Below are 22,998 nucleotides of genomic sequence, written 5' to 3'. Positions count from 1 at the left end.
TTCTAGAATACGACCTCCTCAGCGAGGCCTACAGCTATGCATACTTGCTATCCTAAGGCACTTAGCACATCGTGTGAGTTCAACCAATGCTCGAGTTAATGAATGAATTTTATTTTAAATCAAGGTCTATATTTTACAGGTGTTAGATTGTGAATGAATTCTCTGTAGGTGAGCACTGTGAAGTAAACTGGCTCTTCAGTGATTTTAAGGATGGCCACAAAGAAGGGCTTCACTCACCCAACGCTAGTTTTTACACAAACCTCGGTCCCTGCCTCCGCCCCCCAGCTCATCACAGACTCAACCCGGGCAAGAAATGGCCCCGCCTCCCTCACTGCCAATCAACCGCTCCTCGCGCCTGCGCATACACCGCCCCCTCCAGAGCCCCGCCCCAGTCTCCGCCCCGAGGCTACCGCGGGCGGTTGGGTCTGGCGGGAACCTGCCTTTCACTGGCCCGCCCACAATGACGATCACCTACAGCTGCATTGCTAATGGCCGAGTGATCCTGGCGGATCTGGCCTGGACCGGCGGCTCCTATCAGGTACTCGTATCGTCACCTCCGCCTTGGCGCGTTCGGTTTTGAAAGGTGATGCCTGCCGGGCCCGCCCCTCAGGAGGCGGCGCTGCCGGGAGGCCCGAATGGGCGGTGAGTGGGGACGAGAAGCCCCGCCCCCGTGCGCGGCTGCCAGCACGGCAGGGAGTCCCCGGCCGGAGCCTCTCGAGCTGCAGAACAGCGGAGCCGCACGGGCGCCGCCTAGGGGTTAGGGGTGGTGCTGCATGCGACCCCTTTGGCGGTGATAGCAGCAGCCCTGTCCAATGCCGGAGAACCCTCCGGGTTTTCTCTCCCCTGAGGAGAAATGACCGCAGATCCACCCGCTCTTATTGGACATGCATTAGCTGTGTAATCCCCGGTTAAAGGAGTGTGGGGCGTAGCAATGAAGAGAAGACAGCACCTGAAGTTGCCGCTTGATGAGCGCAGGTCCCTTTATGTCCCAGGGCGGCCTATAGGAGTCCTGCAGTGTGAGAAGTATTCCAGTGGGGCAGGTCCAGCCTGCTCCTGTGACACTCAGGCCGGTGGCTGCTTGTGACCACAGAAATGATGGTAGGGCGCTTGGCTTAGAAGCCTTGTAAGAGTTGTCTTAGCGGCACAGGAAAGCGAAATGGGGACTCCGAGCAGAGGAAATAGCCCGCCTCAAGAACCTAAGTGGGGCCAGGTAGAGCACAGGGCCCTAGTGTGTAGGACATAAAGATTCGATCAGAAAGGTGGGCAGAGAATAGTTAATGAAGGGGCCTATCTTCTTTTTTTTTTTTTTTTTGTCCTAGAGAAACTATGGACATAATCCTATATAATAAAATGATAATATGTAAATTGAACCTAACAGCAGAAGGACTAGGAATGACTGGTCACTATGACACACACTGACCAACAGGGGGCAGACGCTCAATGCAGGAGTTGCCCCCTGGTGGTCAGTGCGCTCCCACAGTGGGGAGCTCTGCTCAGCCACAAGCCAGGCTGACAGCTGCCAGTACAGCGGTGGTGGTGGGAACCGCTCCTGCCTCCTCAGCAGCGCTAAGAATGTCTGACTGCAGCTTAGGCCTGCTCCCCGCTGGCAAGTGGACATCCCCCGAGGGCTGCTGGGCTGCCAGAGGGATGTCTGACTGCCAGCTTAGGCCCAATCTCCCGGGGAGCGGCCTAAGCCATCAGGTGGTCATTCCCCGAGGGGTCCCAGACTGCGAGAGGGCACAGGCCAGGCTGAGGGGCCCTCCCGAGTGCACAAATTTTTGTGCACAAGGCCTCTAGTCTATAATAATAAAAGCGTAATATGCTAATTAGACTGGATGTCCTTCCAGATGACCTTCAGGACAAAGCCAGGGCTGCGAGGGAAGCCTGGGTTCCAGATGCCAGAGGGAAGCTGGTGCCAGCAGCTGGGCGAAGGAAGGCCTACTCTTGCACGAATTTCGTGCATCGGGCCTCTAGTTAAATATATAAAGGAATAGCATGATCTGACTTATCTTCTGGTACATTTGGTTTGGTTACAATCCAAAGGTGGGTTGGAGGGGAGAGAACCAGTAAGGATGGTACTATTACAGTTTATGTAGAAGATCTAAGGGCCTGAGCTAAGGCAATGACAGTGCAGATAGAAAGGAGGGGGCAGATCCTAAGAAACACTTTGTAAGACTAATCCTCAGGAGTTAGTGACAGGGTCATGCCTAGGATGCTTCTTAATTTTTTTTATTTTTTCCCCCCCAGCTCTATTGAAATAGAATTGCCATATAACTGTGTGAGTTTAAGGTGTACAATGTGATGATTTGTCCCCCCCTGCCCCTCCCTCCCCCCAACACCCACCCCCACCCCCACCCCCACCCCCCCGCCTCAGGTGTCAGTAAACAATATAGAAACTACAGATGGAGGAGGAGGAGGATTGTGGAGGAGAGAGTCAGAGGGAACGCCGCAGGGCAGGAGAGTACAGTTTGGAACAGGTTGAATTTTGTTGTCTATTGGAAATGGCCACTTGATTTGTGTATTTATTCCTCCCACCTATCCCCAAAAGCTTTAAGTGATAAAATGTTCAGTGTAGCACTCAGACGGTCAGGGCTAACAGTTGAAGATAGTAGAAGTGGGTGAGAGCAGTGGTGTCCTGAAAGCCAAGAAAAGAAAGTTACAAGAAACTTTCATGCCCCAAAGGAGTTGAACAAGATCTAAAAGGTGTTCATTAAATTCTATAGTTAGGAGATGATTGCTGACCATACAGTTAGCAGTTCGGTAGAGGCAGACGCCAGATTGCTTTAAGCCAGGTGAATGGGAGATGAGGAAGTAAAGAGAGTGAAGTTAGATTGTTCTTTCAAGAATTTAGAAAGGGAATGAGATACAGTGAAAGCTAGAAAAGCATGGTCCAGGAGGGGGCCTCGTTTTTTAGTACAGAGAAAACTTTCACATGTATGTAGGCTAATGCGAAGAGTCTGGAGCTATAAGAGAGGAAGGGGCTGTTGGTGGAGCAAGACTAAAGGAGCACAAAGGAGTGGAATCCAGTGTGGCAGTGAAGATGTGAGCCTTGGATTTGAGGAGTGCCCTCTCTCTATGTTCCTCGGGGTTCTAACTCCAGTCCTCTTTTAACGTGACACATTCATTCACTCACAGAACACCTTTACTTTGATCACTCTCAGATCCACTTCCAAAGTAATCTCTCTCCACAGTTAGAGTGCCTAATAGAAGAACTAAATTATTTCCCAATTCCTCCTCGTATATTTCTAATCTTGTTGATTAGCTCTACTGAGCCATTCAAGCTGGAAACTGGGAGTCGCCTTCAATTTTCCCTTCTTCTTCACCTTCACATTTGTTCTTTGCCACCAAGTTCGATTAGTTCTGTCTCCTGAATATGTCTTGAATCCATTTTCTTGTTTCTGAACCATGTTGTCATCTAGGCTCTCAATTCTTGTCACCAAGGTTTATGGAAAGTGCCTCCTGGCCCTAGCCCTGTAGCTCAGGTGGTTAGAGCATCATTCCAGTACACCAAGGTTGAGGGTTTGATCCGATCAGGGTATATACAAGAACCAACCAATGATACATAAATACCAATGATACATAAATAGGTAGACTCTCTCTCTCTCTCTCTCTCTCTCTCTCTCTCTCTCTCTCTCTCTCTCTCCTCTCTCTCTCATATATAAATAAATAATATTTGCCCTAACTGGTTTGGCTCAGTGGATAGAGCATCAGCCTGCGGACTCAAGCGTCCCAGGTTCGAGTCCGGTCAAGGGCATGCACCTTGGTTACGGGCACATCCCCTGTAGGGAGTGTGCAGGAGGCAGCTGATCGATGTTTCTCTCTCATCAATGTTTCTAACTCTCTATCCCTCTCCCTTCCTCTCTGTAAAAAAATCAATAAAATATATTTTTAAATAAATAAATAAATAATATTTTTTAAAGTGCCTCCTAACTGATCTCTCAGACTTCAGCCTTGTCCCTCTCCAAATCAGCCTCCACACTGCTGCTCAAGTGGTTGTTGCTAAAAGCAAACATGATCATGTCACTCCCTGCTTAAAATCATTTGGTGGCACCTGATTACATACAGAATAAAGCCCATACCACTTAGCCTGTAATTCAAGGCCCTCCCTGGTAGGACTTTTCCATGATTATCTCCTCTTCCCCCACATATTTTTGGGCTGCAGCTATCCTGACCTTCATGCTGTTCTCCAGTCTCACCAGGGTCTCACTTTATCTCCTCTTCCCTCTCCCTGGAACCCACTAATCTGCACTTTTTAGCAGTATAACCTCTTATGTGCTTTGAGACATTTCTCAATTCCTCCTTGAAGCCTAATTAAGAGGGGAGAGAGACAGAAAGTTGAAGGTGTTCATAAGCCCAATGACTTCTCTTTATGAAACATGCAGGAAGGTAAGAAATTGGGAAGAGGTGGAGCAATTGGAAGAAAGGATTAAAGGTTTAGAATGATTGCTGTACAAAAAGCTGACCGGGGAGAAGGAAAGGAATGACAAAGTACTTTAAAGAATAGTTCTACCATGTCTTTTCTCAATGCTAAATATTAATGTCACAACTATTTTATAATCATTAGAAAAGTATTAGTACCTACTAAAGCTTAATCATGAGATCAAATCAATTGCTGTTTAGGGTCCTAGAGTTGGACAGGATCCTAGAATCCTAGAGTTGGACAGGATCTTGCCCACTTCATTCTTCACACAAAGAAACAACCCAGACAATTCTCTTTCTTAAGTCATGCAGTACTTTTATAACAAAAACATAACTAGAGCTCAGTTATCACTCTTTTACTGCCTCATGTTGCCATTTGCTTTGTTTCAAATTTTCCTATTATTTCATTGATTATTTACTCTAAATGAGACACATGCGGAAAGCTAGGGGAATATATTCCAGTGATGATAACAGAGTAACTGAAAGTCTATGTACTCCCTTAATTTTTCTTGTTTCTTCTGAAATCTTTTCTTAGAGAATACTGCTTGGATTTTTCAGGCAATCCCACAAATTTCAAGCTTTACTCTCTCCCATTAATAATAAGCTTTAGCCCTGGCCAGTGTGGCTCAGTTGGTTAAATTGTCGTGTTGTACCGTGAATCAAAAGGTTGCTATTCGATTCCCAGTCAGGGCACATACCTAGGTTGTGGGTTCAATCCCTGGTGGAGATATGTATGGGAGGCAACTGACTGATATTTCTCTCCTCTCAAATATCAATGTTTTAATATTTCTTTCTTTCTCTAAAATCAGTAAAATATGTCCTTGGTGAAGATTAATTTTTTAAAAATTAAAAATAATAATAATAAGCTTTAACTTCCCAGAAAGTTTTTATTTCAAGTGTCATTTTGTGAAAGTGGAAAAGCTAATTAAGAGTAGATAACTTTCAGGTTCAGTTCCTTTTACACTTCTAAAGAAAAATAATGAGACTTAAGTAATTCTGGATAATTGTAACATCCTACAGATTTTAACCAAAGAATGAGCCCTATAAGAAACCAGTGTAGCTGTGTTTGAACATTGACCTATGAACCAGGAGGTCATGGTTCAATTTTGGTCAGGGCATATGCCTGGGTTTCGGGCTCAATCCCCAGAGTGAGTTGTGCAGGAGGCAGCAGATCAATGATTCTCTCTCATCAGTGATGTTCCTATCTCTCTCTCTCCCTTGCCCTTCTTCTCTGGAACCAATTTAAAAAATATTTTTTAAAAAAAGAGACAGCTATAAGAGATCTCAGCAATTATTTGTTTGATAGAAAGAGATAAGTGAATAAAAATTTTTTTCTTAACCAAAAGACAGGGTATTCAGAGAACAAGAGCTGAATACTTTTAATCCATTAACATTTCATTTATAGTTTTAGTCACTGAAAAGATATTTGATTAGATAGTGCTTCCCAGCCTTGACGCCATATATATATGTACTAATGGCCCGTTGCACAAAGATTCACAAAATAGGCCTTCCTTCCCCTGGCTGCCGGCACCGGTTTTCCTCAGGGCTTTGGTCCGGCTGCTCCCAGTCCCTCCTTTTTTTTTTCCAGCTCCTCCAGCAGAGCCCAGGGTGGACTAGAAGCCTGGGTTGCCCCCAACGACGCAGGCCCCCAGCCACTCCTTCAGTGGAGCCCAGGGCAAGCTGGAAGCCTGGGTTGCTCCTGGCAACCCAAGCCCCCTGCAACCCAGGCCGCCAGCCCCTCCTTGAGCAGAGTACAGGGCCGGTGGAAAGCTTGGCTTCCTCCATCGCTGGGAGCAACCCAAGCCTCCTGCTCGCTCCAGCTCTGTGGCCGCCACCATCTTCAGTTGTCTTCAGTCTTCGCTCTGCGCCTGTGTATGCAAATTAACCACCATGTTTGTTGGGTTAATTTGCATAGTTTCTCTGATTGGCTGGTGGGTGTGGTGGAGTGATGGTTAATTTGCATGTTTCTCTTATTAGTGTAGATGATATGACTGTAAAAATAAGACTGATTATCTAGTACAAACCATATTTGCACAGTTATATGTATATACACAGGATATGTATATTAAGTAATTTTAAAAATTTCCTTCAGATTCACATGAGTCTGAATATTCATATTAATATTTATAACTTGCCTCTTACCATGAATTATGAATAACCACCCATTAGTTCTCCTAGTAAACAGTTGTCCTTTAATAAACTAATCAGAAAATAAGTAAATTTAGGAGAATAATGAAAAACACTGCAATCTTCTGCAAAGTAAATGCTGACAATTTATTTTTAGGAAACAGCAGCAACGGTGCTTAGACTAGTGCTTCTTAGAGCTGAACCAAAGACCACAATTCAAATGGGAAGGTAAGGTATATTCTAATGAAACTACTTTTTAACAATTATCAGCTAATAATTCCAATGATAATGGCATGAGGAAAAAATATATTAGTTGTACATACTCTTTATTGAGCCTTCAAAAAGGAGACCTTCTATATGTAGAAGCATAAAATTGTGAATGGGAATGATAAGCACAAAATTCATGAAAGTGCTTACCTTTGCAAAGTGATGGGAGAAGAATTAAATTGAGGAAGGGTATACAGGGGACATTAATTGTATCTGTAACATTTTAAATAGATTGGTGGGTCTACAAGTGTTCTTGTCCTTATTCTCCATACTGTTTTGGGTATACCCAAAATATTTTATTAATAAAAAAGGAAACTTCCACTTTAAAATATCTTCAATAAGACCACTCTAAAAACAAAAACAAAAAACAAGTTCATAGATACAGAGAACAGGTTAGTGTTTGCCAGATGTAGGGGTTGGCGGGTAGTGGGAGAAATGGGTGAAGAGGGTCAAAAGACTTTTTTAAGAAAACAAAAACCACATCAAGCAAATGTATAGTTTTATGAAGTTTTATAAGGGAACTCCGCTACCAACTGCAACTGCCACCTATGCCAAAAAAATAGAACACTGCCAACTACCCCCAAAACTCCCCACCATATGTCCTGTTTGTGCAGTTTCCTCCTTCTCCCCCATCATTCCAACTTTTACCTATTATAGCAGCCACTTATCCTGTTTCTTCATTGTTTCAGCACCTAAATATACACCTCAGATATTAGAGCCCAATACTTCCTACTTTTTAATTTGACGTTATTTAAATTTCTTTAATCTACATACATATTCTTCCTCTATTCCTGTCCTATCCTTACAATTTATTGAAGAACCTATAGAGTTTCCCAGAGTCTGAGTTTGCTGATTGCATACTCAAAATGCAGTTTACTATGCTCTAACCAGCTGGATCAAGAGGCTTGATCACTTTGGCAAGACTATAGATGTTTTTTCATCGGATGGTACATAATGTCTGCTTATACTTCCTTTTGACATGCTAGCAGCCATTGATATTCATTGTCTACACCCTAGAGCCATTAATTTATTGGGGTTTGCAAATTAGTGATATTCTAGTTTTATTTTCACTTATTAGCAGGAATGATTTTATAAAAAAAAAGATATGCTTTACCTGTATTGTACATTCTAATTTGAATCTTTTGAAGGCCTCTTTCCTGAACTCCAAATGTATGTATCCAGCTGCCCATTCCACATCTCTATTGGATGTCTGATAAGCATCTCAAACCTATGTCTAAAACCAGCCCTCCTCCTGCAGTGTTCCACTTTCCAGTTCCTCAGACCTAAAGCCTTTATGATCCTTGACTTTTGTCTCTTTTACATCCAAATCCAATCCATCAGCAAATTCTGTTGACTTTACCTTACAAATATATCCAGAATCTGACAACTTCCACCAATACCATTGGAACCACACTACCATCATGTCTTGCTTGGGTTACTCAATATAAATGTGGCTTCATTTTTTTCATTTTGTTTTTAAAGATAATATTCAAAATTTGACTTAATAACATTTTATAATTATGTAAAATTATATGGTTCCAAAGTCAAATATACAAAATATGTTTCCTTTAAGAAGTCTAATTTTCATTCCTTTCCTGTCTACACTGACTCTCTCTCTCTCCCTATGTAGGTAATCATTTTGAGTAAGTTTTTAGTTTATCGTTTTTTCTTTTCTTTTTTATATGAGACACATAATATATATTTGTACTTTCCTTGATAGCATATGAGCATGATAGATAATGGTAGTACATCATACATAGTTTTTTCTACTTTGCTTTTGTCAGTTAACAGCATATCCTGGACATCAGATATTCAAGTTTGTTTGTTTGTAACATTTAAAGATGATTTCTGAATGTTACTCAGTAATAACATACTAAGCAAAATTTAAAATAATCTTTTCATAGCAATTATTAATTTACTTCAAATCACATATACAACTTTCAGAGAGATGGTAGAATTAGCAACTTTTTCAGCAAAGACTCCTCTTAACTTAGAAATAAAAATATTTTCCAATTTTAATAGTTTCTTATATTGTGCTGAATTATTTTATTAAGTTTATACTTAATTAAATTACATATACATGTTGAATTTCTAGAGCAACCAAGAGTAAAACAGAAATAGAGTGTTTACATTCTAACCCTTACCTATCAAGGGTGAGATAGTAAATATTTTAGGACTTTTTGGGTCAAGAGGTAAAATGACAGTCCATCTGGGCAAAGAAAAAATAAGATCCCTTATATTATACTATAAAAACTGAATTTCACATAGATTAGATATCTGAATATGAAAAGTATGTCTATGAAAATATTCTACGGAAATTAATGTGTAAGCTCAAGGTGTAATCAATGTGATGGAGTCAATAACATAAAAGTCCTGAAACCAAAAAAAAGTGACTGATTTTTAAATTTCTTGATAAGCTGTAAACATCCATACAAAAAGAGCACAAATCCTAAGTGAATAGCTTGATGAATCATCACCAAGTAAACACTCCTGTTACCACCAGGTCAAGAAACAGACTATCTCCAGCTTCCCAGAAGCCCTCTTCATTCTTCTTCCTAACCACTTCCACTGCTCCAAAGGAAGCCATTATCCTAATTCGTAATACTTTAGTTTAACTTTGCCTGCTTTTAAACTTTACATAAAATCATACATAATGTATTAAAAATAAAACATTTTTCAAGTGGGAATTTTTTGTATCAGTCAATATCATCATTAAAAATATTTGTAGCCCTAGCCGGTTTGGCTCAGTGGATAGAGCGTCAGCCTGCGGACTCAAGGGTCCCAGGTTCAGTTCCAGTCAAGGGCATGTACCTTGGTTGCGGGCACATCCCCAGTAGGGAGTGTGCAGGAGGCAGCTGATCGATGCTTCTCTCTCATCAATGTTTCTAACTCTCTAGCCCTCTCCCTTCCTCTCTGTAAAAAAATCAATAAAATATAATAAAAAAATATATTTGTACCATGCCCTCACCAGTTTGGCTCAGTGGATAGAGCAGCACCTCCGCACACTGAAGGATCCCAGATTCAGTTCCAGTCAAGGACACATACCTCAGTTGTAGGTTCTATTCCCAACCCTGGTCAGGGCAGGAGGCAACCAATCAATGTTCTCTCTCATATCGATGTTTCTCTCTCTCTGATTTATTTTAAATACATATTCAGCCCAGCTGGTGTGGCTCAGTGGTATTGACCTATGAACCAGGAGGTCACGGTTTGATTCCTGTGGGCTTAATTCCCAGTAGGGGACATGCAGGAGGCAGCCAATCAATGATTCTCATCATCAATTTTTCTATCTCCCTCCTTCTCCCTTTCTGAAATCAATAGAAAATATATTAAATAAATAAATAGACATCTTCAAATTTTTTAGCTTTTGTTTAATATAATTTAATTTTTAAATATATGAAAGATATTCTAATTATTCTGATTCTAAAAGTTATATAGATAGTTCTTATACTATTAATGAGAACTTAAATGAAATTAAATGTGCTACATAGATACTTAATTTTTTTTTAAAAAAAATATATTCTATTGATTTTTTACAGAGAGGAAGGGAGAGAGACAGAGAGTTAGAAACATCGATGAGAGAGAAACATCGATCAGCTGCCTCCTGCACATCTCCTACTGGGGTTATGCCCGCAACCCAGGTACATGCCCTTGACCGGAATCGAACCTGGGACCCTTCAGTCCGCAGGCCGACCCTCTATCCACTGAGCCAAACCAGTTTCGGAGATACTTAATTTCTTTAATATTATCATGTAAATGAATGTATTCTTTTCACAGCTTTGTCTATCACAGTCTCTTCATTGATGGAATCATTTACCTATGTGCCTCAGACAATGCATTGGATATTGTAACACCATCTGCATTTCTTAAAAATGTAAGTAATTTGTTATACTACCTTAAGGACCTTTACCTTTTCTGAAATTATGAGGTCTCTATTTTATAGTTAATGAGCAATAATGTCACTAAACAAAAGCAGATCATTCCTCTGTCTATAAAGCAGAGCCATTACTGATCTCCAGAGATTTCTTACCCTCATCCCTCTTTGTCTCCTGCTCCCATACTTCCCTGACTCTGAAGGAAGATCTGCAAAGACAATCTACTCAGATCTATTAGGATCTGTCACAAAAGAAGCCATCAACAAAATAACAAGAAAGCCCTCACTGCATGGGAGAACACATTTGCCAATGTGACATCTGATAAGGGTTTAATCTCCAAAATTTATAGGAACTCGTACAACAAAAGGAAGATAAACAATACAATCAAAAAATGGGCAAAGGACCTAAATAGACACTTCTCAAAAGAGGACATAACAGAAGGCCAAGAGACATGAAAACATGCTCAAAGTCAGTAATCATCCAAGAGATGCAAATCAAAACAACAATGAGGTACCATCTCACACCTGTCAGACTGGCTATCATCAACAAATCAACAAACGACAAGTGCTGGAGAGGATGCGGAGAAAAAGGAACCATCTCACACTGCTCGTGGGAATGCAGACTGGTGCAGCCACTGTGGAGAACAGTATGGAGTTTCCTCAAAAAATTAAAAAATGGAACTTCCATTTGACCCAGTAATCCCACTTCTAGGACTAAATTCCAAGAAATCAGAAACACCAATCAGAAAGGATATATGCACCCCTATGTTCATAGCAGCACAATTTACATTAGCTAAGATTTGGAAACAGCCTAAGTGTCCATCAGCAGATGAGTGGATTAGAAAACTGTGGTACATCTACACAATGGAATACTACGCTGTGGTAAAAAAAGAAGGAACTCTTACCATTTGCAACAGCATGGATGGAACTGGAGAGAATTATGCAAAGCGAAATAAGGCAGTCAGAGAAGGATGAGTATCACATGATCTCACTCATTTGTGGAATATAATGAACAACATAAACTGATGAACAAAAATAGATCCAGAGACATAGAATCATTGAACAGACCATCAAACCTCAGAGGGAAGGGAGGGACGAGTGAGAGGGGGGTGGGTAAGAGGTCAACCAAAGGACTTGTATGCATGCATGTAAGTATAACTAATGGACACAGACAGTAGGGGGGTGAGAGCATGTGCTGGGGGGTGGGAACAGCCAGGGAGAATTCAATGGGGTAAAAAAAGGAGACATACGTAATATTTTCAACAATAAAGAATTTAAATTTAAAAAATCAGTCTTTATGTTGTTCTTTAAAAATAAGAAAGAGCCCAAACCGGTTTGGCTCAGTGGATGGAGCATCGGCCTGCAGACTCAAGGGTCCCAGGTTCAATTCTGGTCGGGGGCAGGTACCTTGGTTGCGGGCACATACCCAATGGGGAGTGTGCAGGAGGCAGCTGATCGATGTTTCTCTCTCATCGATGTTTCTAGCTCTCTGTCCCTCTCCCTTCCTCTCTGTGAAAAATCAATAAAATGTATTTTTTAAAAATATAAGAAAGAAATGAAGTTTTACTAATATTTTAAATATTTTCTCAATAGCATATATATTTAATGTATAGATAATTATATATATAAACCATGCACATATTTTATTTGTATAGTGTACCAACTTGCTTTAACACAGCTCAAACTATACTCAAAAATAGAATCAAATGATATAAGACCTAATATTGTCACTCTACAGTGACAGTTACACCTAGACAGTTGTTAGAGTCTTGATGCTAAAAACTGTTAGCCATTTAATTTACTGTACTCTAATTTTTTTCTCTCTGCCATTATGACAAAACATCCCAACCTTACTACCTTTCCAAAACCAGATGACACAAAATTGCTAACCATATTATTTTTACCACTACCTTTGGTGAATACAGCTTTTAGTACAAACAATTATCAGAATTTCTTCTTGAAACTTGGAAGTGTCTGTAACAACTCTGTAAGTTTTGAAAGGTAGAATCATGACTTTAAGTTGGGATTGTTTTTTAATCATTGAGTGGATTTTGAAGATAGGAGCAGGAGGGGAAAATAAGTGTGTATTTAGAAAATATCATGGACTCCCTATTTCCCTGTTTGCCAGAGGTAAACATCTGTTCTTCCCCTCAAGTCCTCAAATATACCAAAGAATTAAGGATCTCTCAGTATGAGGTTGTAATCTATACTAAGCAGTGGAGAAGCCTGGGCAAGCAGTTTTCGTGAATACTGTATCTTTAAATAGAAAAGACACCCTGCCATGAAAAATCTTGAAATGTCCTAGTTTCTTTTATTTCAGGTTTCTGCCAGACTTGGCTTCATATAAACATTAACTCTGCAATTATCCAATTGAAATTATCTATATAGTTTAAATATTTCCATTCATTTCCCCAGGTTAGTGATATTTTTCTGAAAAATCCTTTGATGTCACAAGAACATTTTTCTCCTTCAAATGCCATTGCTGCCGATTTTCAGCAAGTATTAGGAAAGTATATGGTATGTAACCTCCAACTGTATTCCTAAACATTCTTAGTATTGCAGCTTTCAAATCAGTTAGGAATTATGAGTTAAGAGCTGTAAAGATGAATTCAACTGAGAACTTCTATCTCTATATAATGATAAGTAATGATATCCATAATGTATTGATAAATGAATAAAATAAGAATAAAAAAAAGTCTGTATGGTATACTGTTACTTATTTACATATGCAACCATTTAAGGAAGAGGGAATAAATACAAATATATTTGTTTGTTTGCTTATAGTATAAAAGGAAATAAAAAGTGCTGGAGGTGTGCAAGGAAAGGATAAATCAAAAACATTCCAATGGTTGCCTGTGGTAAAGATGGGGACAGGAACAAAAACTGGACCTCTCTGAATAAAATTTGTTTTACAAATTTGACTTTGGAACCATGTATATATTTTACGTAATTTTAAAATACTATTAACTTAAATATTTAACTAATAGTTCCAACTAAGTGAAATAAGGCAGTCACAAGAGGACAAATATTATGTGATTCCACTTATATGAGGTACCTAGAATAGTAAGATTTATGCAGACATCAAGCAGAATGGTGGTTGCCAGAGCCTGGAAGGAGGGGAGGAAGAGGAGTTATTATTTAATGCATACAGACTTCCAATTTGAGAAGTTGAAAAATTTCTGGAGATACATGGTGGTGATAGTTGCAAAACAGTGTAGATATACTTAATAATACTGAACTATAACAGTTAAAAACTGTCAAAATTGCAAATTTTATGTTATATATATTTTATCATTATAAAAATGTTTATTTAGAAAAGTAATCCCTAAAACTCAAATTTAAAAAGAACCCAGCTGTGTATGGAATGTCCTCAACATGGCTGCTCACTTCTTCAAGGCCAAGAAAGGAATCCCTCTCACTCCAATCTGCTAAATATTATATAATCCTATATAATAAAGAGGTAATATGCAAATTAACCATCATGCCCTCACAAGATGGCTGCCTGTGACCAGGCTGGCAGGGGGGTTAGTGAGTGATGACCAAACGACTGAACAAGCTGTCTGTGTGGGGCGACCAGGACTGCAGCAGGGTTAGTGAGGGACGACCAAATGACTGAACAGCAGGCTGCGTGGGGCAACCAGGCTGGCGGGGGTGGGGGGGGAGTGGCTGTGAGGAGCAACCAGGCCAGCAGGGGGGCAGCTGGGAGTGACCAGGCCAGCAGAGGGGGGCAGTTGGGGGCAACCTGGCTGGCAGCAGGGGGCAGTTAGGGGCTATCAGGCCAGCAACAGAGGCAGTGAGAGGTGATCAGGCCGACAAGGGGGGGCAGTTAGGTGTGACCAGGAAGGTAGGCAGGTGAGTGATTAGGAGCCAGCAGTCCAGGATGTGAGAGGGATGTCCTGGATTGGAGAGGGTTCAGGCTGGGCGGAGGGGACCCACCCCCTGCACGATTTTGTGCACCGGCCTCTAGTGTAACATAACCATGGTGCTAACATTCTGTCACCTTTGCATCTGCTAGTTAGAAGCAAATCACAATCAAGGTGAAGGGGGTTTACAAGGATATAACTCACTGGGGATCACCATAGGGTGTGTCGGCCACAATGTCTGACAAAATAACTAAAAGCTTTTATATTAAATGCATCTTATGAAGAATTCTGCATATTCAAGACAGCCAAAATACATTAACATAGCTCCCTGAAAACTAGTTACTATGTGAAAATATGCACATTTTAAGCAAATACATCTGACATCAAAGAATTTTCTGTTTAACATTTATAAGCCAACCTGGTAAGCTTTAAGTCTGTAGAAAATTGTAAAAGTTTTTGAATTTCTTTTTTTTTAATATTTTTATTGATTTCAGAGCAGAAGGGAGAGAGAGATAGAAACATCAATGATGAGAGAGAATCATTGATTGGCTGCCTCCTGCATGCCCCACACTGGGGATTGAGCCCGCAACCCAGGCATATGTCCTTGTCCGGGATCAAACTTGCGACCCTTCAGTCCACAGGCCGATGCTCTATCCACTGAGCCAAGCCGGCTAGGGCTGTTGAATTTCTTATACTATAATTAACAAAATGCACACAGTGAAAAAAAGAGTTTTGGTATATCCTATATAATAAAAGGGTAATATGCAAATTGACCCTAACAGCAGAACAACTGGGAATGACTGGTCACTATGACACACACTGACCACCAGGAGGCAGATGCTCAATGCAGGAGCTGCCCCCTGGTGGTCAGTGCGGTCCCACAGGGGGAGCTCTGCTCAGCCACAAGCCAGGCTGACGGCTGTCAGCAGAGCAGTGGTGGCGAGAGCCTCTCCCGCCTCCTCAGCAGCGCTAAAGATGCCAAACTGCAGCTTAGTCCTGCTCCCCACTGGCAAGTGGACATCCCCCGAGGGCTCCCAGGCTGCCAGAGGGATGTCTGACTGCCAGCTTAGGCCCAATCCCCCAGGGAGCAGGCCTATGCCAGCATGTGGACATCCCCCAAGGGGTCCCAGACTGCGAGAGGGCACAATGACATATATACCAAATGTCATTGAATGGACTATGAATATGTTATCTTTAGTCTGAATCCTTATTTTGCCGTTAGCTATATAATATTGAACAACTTATTAAACACTCTCAATCTCAGTTTTCTTATTTAGAAAATAAAAGATGATCAGCCTGGCCAGCGTGGCTCAGTGATTGAGCTTCACCCTATGAACTAGGAGATCATGGTTCAATTCCTGGTCAGGGAACATGCCTGGGTTGTGGGCTAGATCCCAGGAGGCAGCCGATCGATGATTCTGTCTCATCATTGATGTTTCTCTCCCTCTCTCTCTCTCTCTCTCTCTCTCCTCTCTCTCTCTCTCTGTCTCTCCCTCTTCCTTCCTCTCTGAAATCAATTTTAAAAAATGATTAGAGTATTACTTTATATGGTGGTTTGAGAATTAAATGAGCTAATACATATGAAGTGCTTAAAACAGTGCCTGGCACATATTAAATGTTCAGTGAGTTATTACTTAATATTGTTTTGCAGCTGCAGCTCACTTTTTTAATATAACACTATATCTTAGAGATTATTTTTGTTAATATGGATAGAGTGGAAGACAAAAATAGGAACAAAGAACTAAAACAATAAATAGAAAAAAGTAACAAATATGGTAGATATTAATCCAACTATATCATTAATCACTTTAAAAGTTAATGGTCTAAATACACCAATGAAATGACAGATTGCCCTGGTCATGTGGCTCTGTTGGAGCGTCGTCCTGTACACCAAAAGGTTGTGGGTTCGATTCTCAGTCTGAGCACATACCTAAGTTGCAGGTTCAATCCCTGATTGGGGTGTGTGCAGGAGGCAATTGATTGATGTTTCTCTCTCAACATATCCTTGGTTGGGGATTTAAAAAAAAAAGAGAGAGATTGTCAGATTGGATTTAAAAAAATCAAGAGAATGAGAAGACAAGCCACATACTAGGAAAAAAATATTTGCAAAAAACAAATCTGATAAAAGGCTGTCGTTCACAATATAGAAAGAACGTTTAAAACTCAACAATATGAATATAAACAACCTAAGTAAAAATTGGGTCAAAGACCTGAATAGTTGTCTCATAAAAGAAGATATAGAAATGGCAAATAAGCATATGAAAAGATGCTCTACATCATATGTCACTAGGGAATTGCAAATTTAAGCAACACTGAAATATCACTACACACCTTTTAGAACAACCAGAATTCAAAATACACCAAAGGCTGACAAGGATGTGGAGCAATAATAACTCTTATTCATTGCTGGTGGGAATGTGAAATGGTACAGCCACTTTGGAAGACAGTTTGGCAGTTCTTTATAAAACTAAACATACTCTCACCATACAATCCAGCAATCATACTCCTTGGTATTTACCCAAAGGAGTTGATAACTTTTGTTCACACAAAAATTTGCATATGGATGTTATAGCATCTTTATTCATAATTGGCAAAACATGGAAGCAACCAAGATATCTTTTCACAGGTAAATGGATAAATAAACTGTAGTACATCCAAACAATGGACTGTTATTCAGCATTAAAGGAAATGAGCTATCAAGCAATGAGAAGATATGGAGGAACCTTAAATTCATATTATTAAGTAAAAGAAGCCAATCTGAAAACGCTACATACTGTGTGATTCCAACTATATGACATTCCGAAAAAGGTAAAACTACAGAGACAGTATAAAGACCAGTTGTAGCCAGAGCTTAGTGAGAAGAGAAGCATGAATAAGTGCAGCACAGAGGATTTTAAGGACAATGAAATTGTTCTGCAGGATACTGTAATGGTGAATATGTATCTTTTTACATTTGTCCAAACCTATTGAGTGTACAACAATGAACCCTCATGTAAACTATGGAGTTTGGGTGATAATGATGTGTCAATGTAAGGTCATCAATTATAACAAATGTACCACTCTAGTGTGGGATGTTGATAGTGAGACTGTGTGTGTCAGGCTTATCAGGCATGTGGGAACTCTGTACTGTCTGCTCAGTTTTACTAAGAACCTAACACTGCTTTTTAAAAAAATAGAAGTCTAGCCCAGCCAGCATGGCTCAGTGGTTGAGCGTCGACCTATGAACCAGGAGGTTGAGGTTCGATTCCTTGTCGGGGCACATGCCCGGTTTATGGGCTCAATCTTCAGTAGGGGGTGTGCAGGGGGCAGCCGATCAATGATTCTCTCTCATCACTGGTGTTTTTCTCTCCCTCTCTCTCTCGTTCTCTGAAATCAATAAAAATATATTTTAAAAAAACAGAAGTCTAGATAAACAAAAAATTTAAGTTTAAAAAAACAATTCCACTGCTTATTCAACACATTTATATATTCCTCTCCCACGCCCCCACCCCCACCCCCTTTTTTTTTGCAAGATTAGGTGGGACAGTTTGAGGCTTAGTTGATTCCTTATGCTGAAATACAAGTGAGATATTGCCTTTTTTCCTCCAGATATTTTATTTATTTTTAATTAAACTTACTAGGGTTAAATTGGTTAATAAGATATATAGGTTTCCAGTGAACAATTCTATGATATATCATCTGTATATTGCATTGTGTGCCCACCACCCGAAGTCAAATCTTCTGTCACTATATATTTGACTCCCTTTACCCTTTAAATCCGCTCCCCCTTCCCTCTGGTAACCACCATATTGAGATATGCCTTTGACACTTATATTCTAACTAGAGGCCCGGTGCACAAAAATTTGTGTACTCAGGGGGGTTGGGGAGTCGCTCAGCCCAGCCTGTGCCCTCTCGCAGTCTGGGACCCCTCAGAGGATGACCACCTGCTGGCTTAGGCCTGCTCCCCCGGGAATTGGGCCTAAGATGGCAATCAGACATCCCTCTGGCAGCCCAGCAGCCCTCGGGGGATGTCCACTTGCCAGTGGGGAGCAGGCCTAAACTGCAGTCGGACATCCTTAGCGTTGCTGAGGAGGCAGGAGAGGCTCCCACCACCACCACTGTACTGGCAGCCATCAGCCTGGCTTGTGGCTGAGCAGAGCTCCTCCCTGACCACCAGAGGGCAGCTTCTGCATTGAGCGTCTGCCCCCTGTTGGTCAGTGTGTGTCATAGTGACCAGTCATTCCCAGTCCTTCTGCTGTTAGGGTCAGTTTGCATATTACCCTTTTACTATATAGGATAGAGGCCTGGTGCACGGGTGGGGGCTGGCTGGTTTTCCCTGAAGGGTATCCCGGATCAGGGTGGGGGTCCTGCTTGGGTGCCTGGCCAGCCTGGATGATGGGGTGATGGCTGTTTGCAGCTGGTCACACCCCCTTCAGGGTGGGGGTCCCACTTGGGTGCCTGCCAGCCTGGATGAGGGGATGATGGCTGTTTGCAGCTGGTCACAACCCCTTCAGGGTGGGGGTTCCCACTGGGGTGCCTGGCCAGTCTGGGTGAGGGGCTGAGGGCTGTTTTCAGGCTGGTGGGTGACTGAAGCTCACAGCCTCTCCTTTTTTCTTTTCTTTTTTTTATTCTGGGATTAATTTACCTTCTATAGCTGTCACTGGAGCTGAGAGCAGGCTCCAGCTCTGAGGCCGTTGCCAGCCGAAAGCAGGTACTTGGGTTTGTTTAGATTCTATAATTGAAACTCTGTTGCCATCACTGGCCGCTCTAAGCTCTGAGGCCACGCTGGCTGAAAGCAGGTTTCTGGGGTTTGTTTAGCTTCTATAATTGCAACATTGTTTCATCCGGAGCTCAGAGCTGAGCTGCGGCAGGCGGGGAACGTTGACTTCCTCCATCACTGGAGTAAGCAAGCCTCATGTTCATGTTAGCTTCAGTTGCCTGGCTGCCGGCCGCCATCTTTGCTGGCAGTTAGTTTGCATATCTCGCTGATTAGCCAATGGGAAGGGTAGCGAAGTTATGGTTAATTACCATGTTTCTCTATTATTAGATAGGATATGTACAATATATTATACCATATTAGATTTTATTTATAGAAAATAAAATTTGCATTATATTTCACTTCTATATAGATGAAATACAATAAAAATCAAGGTGACAGCTCGATATCCACACTGAGGAGTCAAGTAACTGATGTAAAAATTATTATGACCCAAAATATTAATAAAATATTGGAAAGCGAAGAAAGATTGAATAGCTTCACTGACAGAACAAATGATCTCCACACAACTGTAAGTGATGCACACCTGTCCTGGTATCCAAACAGTAATCTAAACCATAGGGATAACCCCCTTGAGGCAAATTGCCTAAAGCAAAACTATACCATGGGTACTGTGAAATAATCCTATGTTACCATTTTATGGCTTTATCAAGAAATTATTGGAATACAACTAAAATATTAAAAGAATAATTATAAAACAATCCAAATTTTTTCAAATTAATCAAACTTTTATTTTTTATAATTATTGAATTTTTTAGGGTGACACTGGTTAATAAAATTATATAGATTTCAGGGGTACAGTTCTATAATACATCATCTGTATAATGTGTTATGTGTTTACCACCCCAAGTCAAGTCTCTTTCCATCACCATTTATGTCCCCTTTATCCCCTCCTACTTCCCCCACCCCTCTTTTTATCTGGTAATCAACATACTGTTGTCTATGAGGGGTTTTCTTTTCACTTAATTTCTTCAACTTTTTACTAGACCCCCAACTCTCTTCCCTCTAACAGTTGTTAGTCTGTTTTCTGCATCTGAGTCTGTTTCTATTTTGTTTCTTTTGTTTATTAGATTCCACATATAAGTGAAAATCATATGGAAATTATCTTTCTTTGACTGGCTTATTTCACTTAGCATAATACTCTCTAGAGTCTAGACCCGTTCATGCTGTTGCCAAGAGTAAGATTTCCTTCTTTTTGACAGCTAAGTAGTATTCCATTATGTAAAGGTACCACAGCTTGTTTTGTCCACTCATCTACTGATGGGCACTTGGGCTGCCAACAAATCTTGGCTATTGTAAATAACACTAAAGCAACCCAAAATTTAAAAAACAAAGTAGGAAGTGATTATTTTCACAACAGAAGAAATTCTTATATTAAGAAACACACAGGTTAGTCAACAAATAAACTGAAAGGGGGGAAAAAAGAGGGAGAACTTACCAAAAAATGGATTCAGAGGGTATAACCATTGCAATATGTGCTCCTTATTTGGATTTTGATTCAAAAAACTATAAAAATGAAAATTTAGCCCTAACCGGTTTGGCTCAGTGGATAGAGCGTCGGCCTGTGGACTGAAGGGTCCCAGGTTCTGGTCAAGGGCATGTACCTTGGTTGCGGGCACATCCCCAGTAGGGAGTGTCCAGGAGACAGCTGATCGATGTTTCTCTCTCATGGATGTTTCTAACTCTCTGTCCCTCTCCCTTCCTCTCTGTAAAAAATTAATAAAATATATATTATTTTAAAAATGAAAATTTACAGATACACACTAAAATATTTATGAATAAAATTATATAACGTCTGAGATTTGCTTCAGAATAGTTCAGGAGTGGGGGAGTATGTGGTATAAATTAAACAAAATTGATAATTATTAAAACTGGATATTGAATATTATACTGTTCTGTCACCATTTTTTTATTTAATTGTTTCCATCACCTTTTATTTCCTCTTTGCCCTCTACTACCTCCAACCCCCAATCACCATCCTGTTGTCCATGTCCATGAGTTGGTTTTTGTTTGTTTTGCTCAATCCCTCCACACCCCAACCCCACTTTGTTCTGTCACCTTTTGCATGTGTTCAAAATTCTCTGCTAGAAAATAGTTTTAATTCTTTTGATTTTTATACATTCTACTATACTGGTATATTTCTATATCCTTAGGCCAGTACTTCACCATTTTAGTTACTGTGGTTTTATGTCTTAATATCTTATAAGAAGTCTTAATATCTTATAGTGCAAGTTTGTCTAATTTTTACTTTTGAAATGTGTTGGCAAGGCTTCCTTCTTTCTCTTCCAATGAATTTTAGAATGTATATCTCAAGTTACACACATACACTCACAAAACGTTGAGGTCTCTGTTGTAATTACATTAATGTGATTAATGAAAATCAACATATTTAACATATTGTTTTCCCATCACTGAACATGATGTCTCCTCATTTTTCTAGGTCTCTTTCAAAACATTTTTAAATATATTTTTATTGATTTCAGAGATGAAGGGAGAGGGAGAGAGAGATAGAAAGATCAATGATGAGAGAGAATCATTGATCGGCTGCCTCCTGCATGCCCCACATTGGGGATTCAGCCCGCAACCCGGGCATGTGCCCTGACCAGGAATTAAACCATAACCTCCTGGATCATAGGTGACACTCAACCACTGAGCCATGCCAGCTAGGATCTTTCAAAATCTTTTAATAGAGTTTTATAATTTTTCCATAAAAATTATGTATATCTTTGGTGAGATTTATTCTTTGATACCTTACCATTTTTGTTGCAATTATAAATGACTAGAGGCCTGATACACGAATTTGTGCACCAGTGGGGTCCCTTGGTCTGGCCTGCAGGGATCAGTGGACCTCCATGCCACTGCAGCCCGGCCTTACCCACCAGCTTGTTGGGCTCCAGCCCACTGTCCATGTCAATCCTGCACAGCACGAAGTAGTGCGCGATATGGCAGGTAGCCAGGGAGGAGCCCAAGCCTGGGCTGGGCACCACACTGCTCCCACTGATTACCGGCCCACTGCGCCTGCCACTGCTGCTGCTTAGGCACACAGGGGGAGTATCCACGAGACAGGCTGGAGCCACATCAGCTGCGCTCGCCAGCCGTAAGCCCAACATCTGGCACCTGTCCGCTGAATGGCGCTCCTGCTGTAGGAGCACACTGACCACCAAGGGGCAGCTTCTGAATTGAGCGTCTGCCCCCTGGTGGTCAGTATACATCATAGCTACCAGCCAGTCTTCCGGTTTTCCGGTCCCTTAGGCTTTTATATATATACTAGAGGCCCGGTGCACAAAAACTTGTGCACTCGGCGGGGAGGGGGGAGTCCCTAAGCCCGGCCTGTCCCCTCTCGCAGTCTGGGACCCCTCGGGAGATAACGACCTGCTGGCTTAGGCCTGCTCCTGGGTGGCAGAGGGCAGGCCAGATCCCTAGGTGCGGCCCCTGGTCAGGCTCCGGGAAGGGCCAATTGGGGAGTTGGGGCGCCGCCCCCTGTCATGCACAGAGCAGGGAGGATTGGGAGGTTGAGGCGCCACCCCGTCATGCACAGAGCAGGGCCGATCAGGGGGTTGGGGCGCCGCCACTCTCACACTCACGGCAGGGCCGATGGGGAGGTTATGGCTCTACCCTGTCACACACAGAGCAAGGCCTGTGGGGGGGGGGGGGCGGTGTTGGGGAGCCGCACCTGTCACACACAGAGCAGGGCC

At 41.5% G+C, this 22,998-nt stretch overlaps 1 protein-coding gene across 1 annotated transcript in view; it reads left to right on the top strand.

Annotated features, from left to right (window-relative positions):
* Nucleotides 1-442: 442 nt before the first annotated feature.
* The window catches only part of LOC308527863 (uncharacterized protein), a gene marked incomplete at its 3' end in the record, with an annotated part of 41,793 nt that continues 19,237 nt past the window's right edge, over nucleotides 443-22,998 (top strand). Inside the window, exons 1-5 of the mRNA XM_081103289.1 lie at nucleotides 443-538; nucleotides 6,704-6,774; nucleotides 10,588-10,684; nucleotides 13,100-13,201; nucleotides 19,656-19,814. Coding sequence (XP_080959415.1) covers nucleotides 461-538; nucleotides 6,704-6,774; nucleotides 10,588-10,684; nucleotides 13,100-13,201; nucleotides 19,656-19,814 — 507 coding nt within the window. The 5' untranslated portion in view covers nucleotides 443-460. The remainder of the gene's footprint in view (nucleotides 539-6,703; nucleotides 6,775-10,587; nucleotides 10,685-13,099; nucleotides 13,202-19,655; nucleotides 19,815-22,998) is intronic.

This window comes from Myotis nattereri, assembly GCF_964212035.1.
Source record: "Myotis nattereri genome assembly, chromosome: 1".
NCBI lineage: Eukaryota > Metazoa > Chordata > Mammalia > Chiroptera > Vespertilionidae > Myotis > Myotis nattereri.
This window is presented reverse-complemented; position numbering and strand designations above follow the sequence as displayed.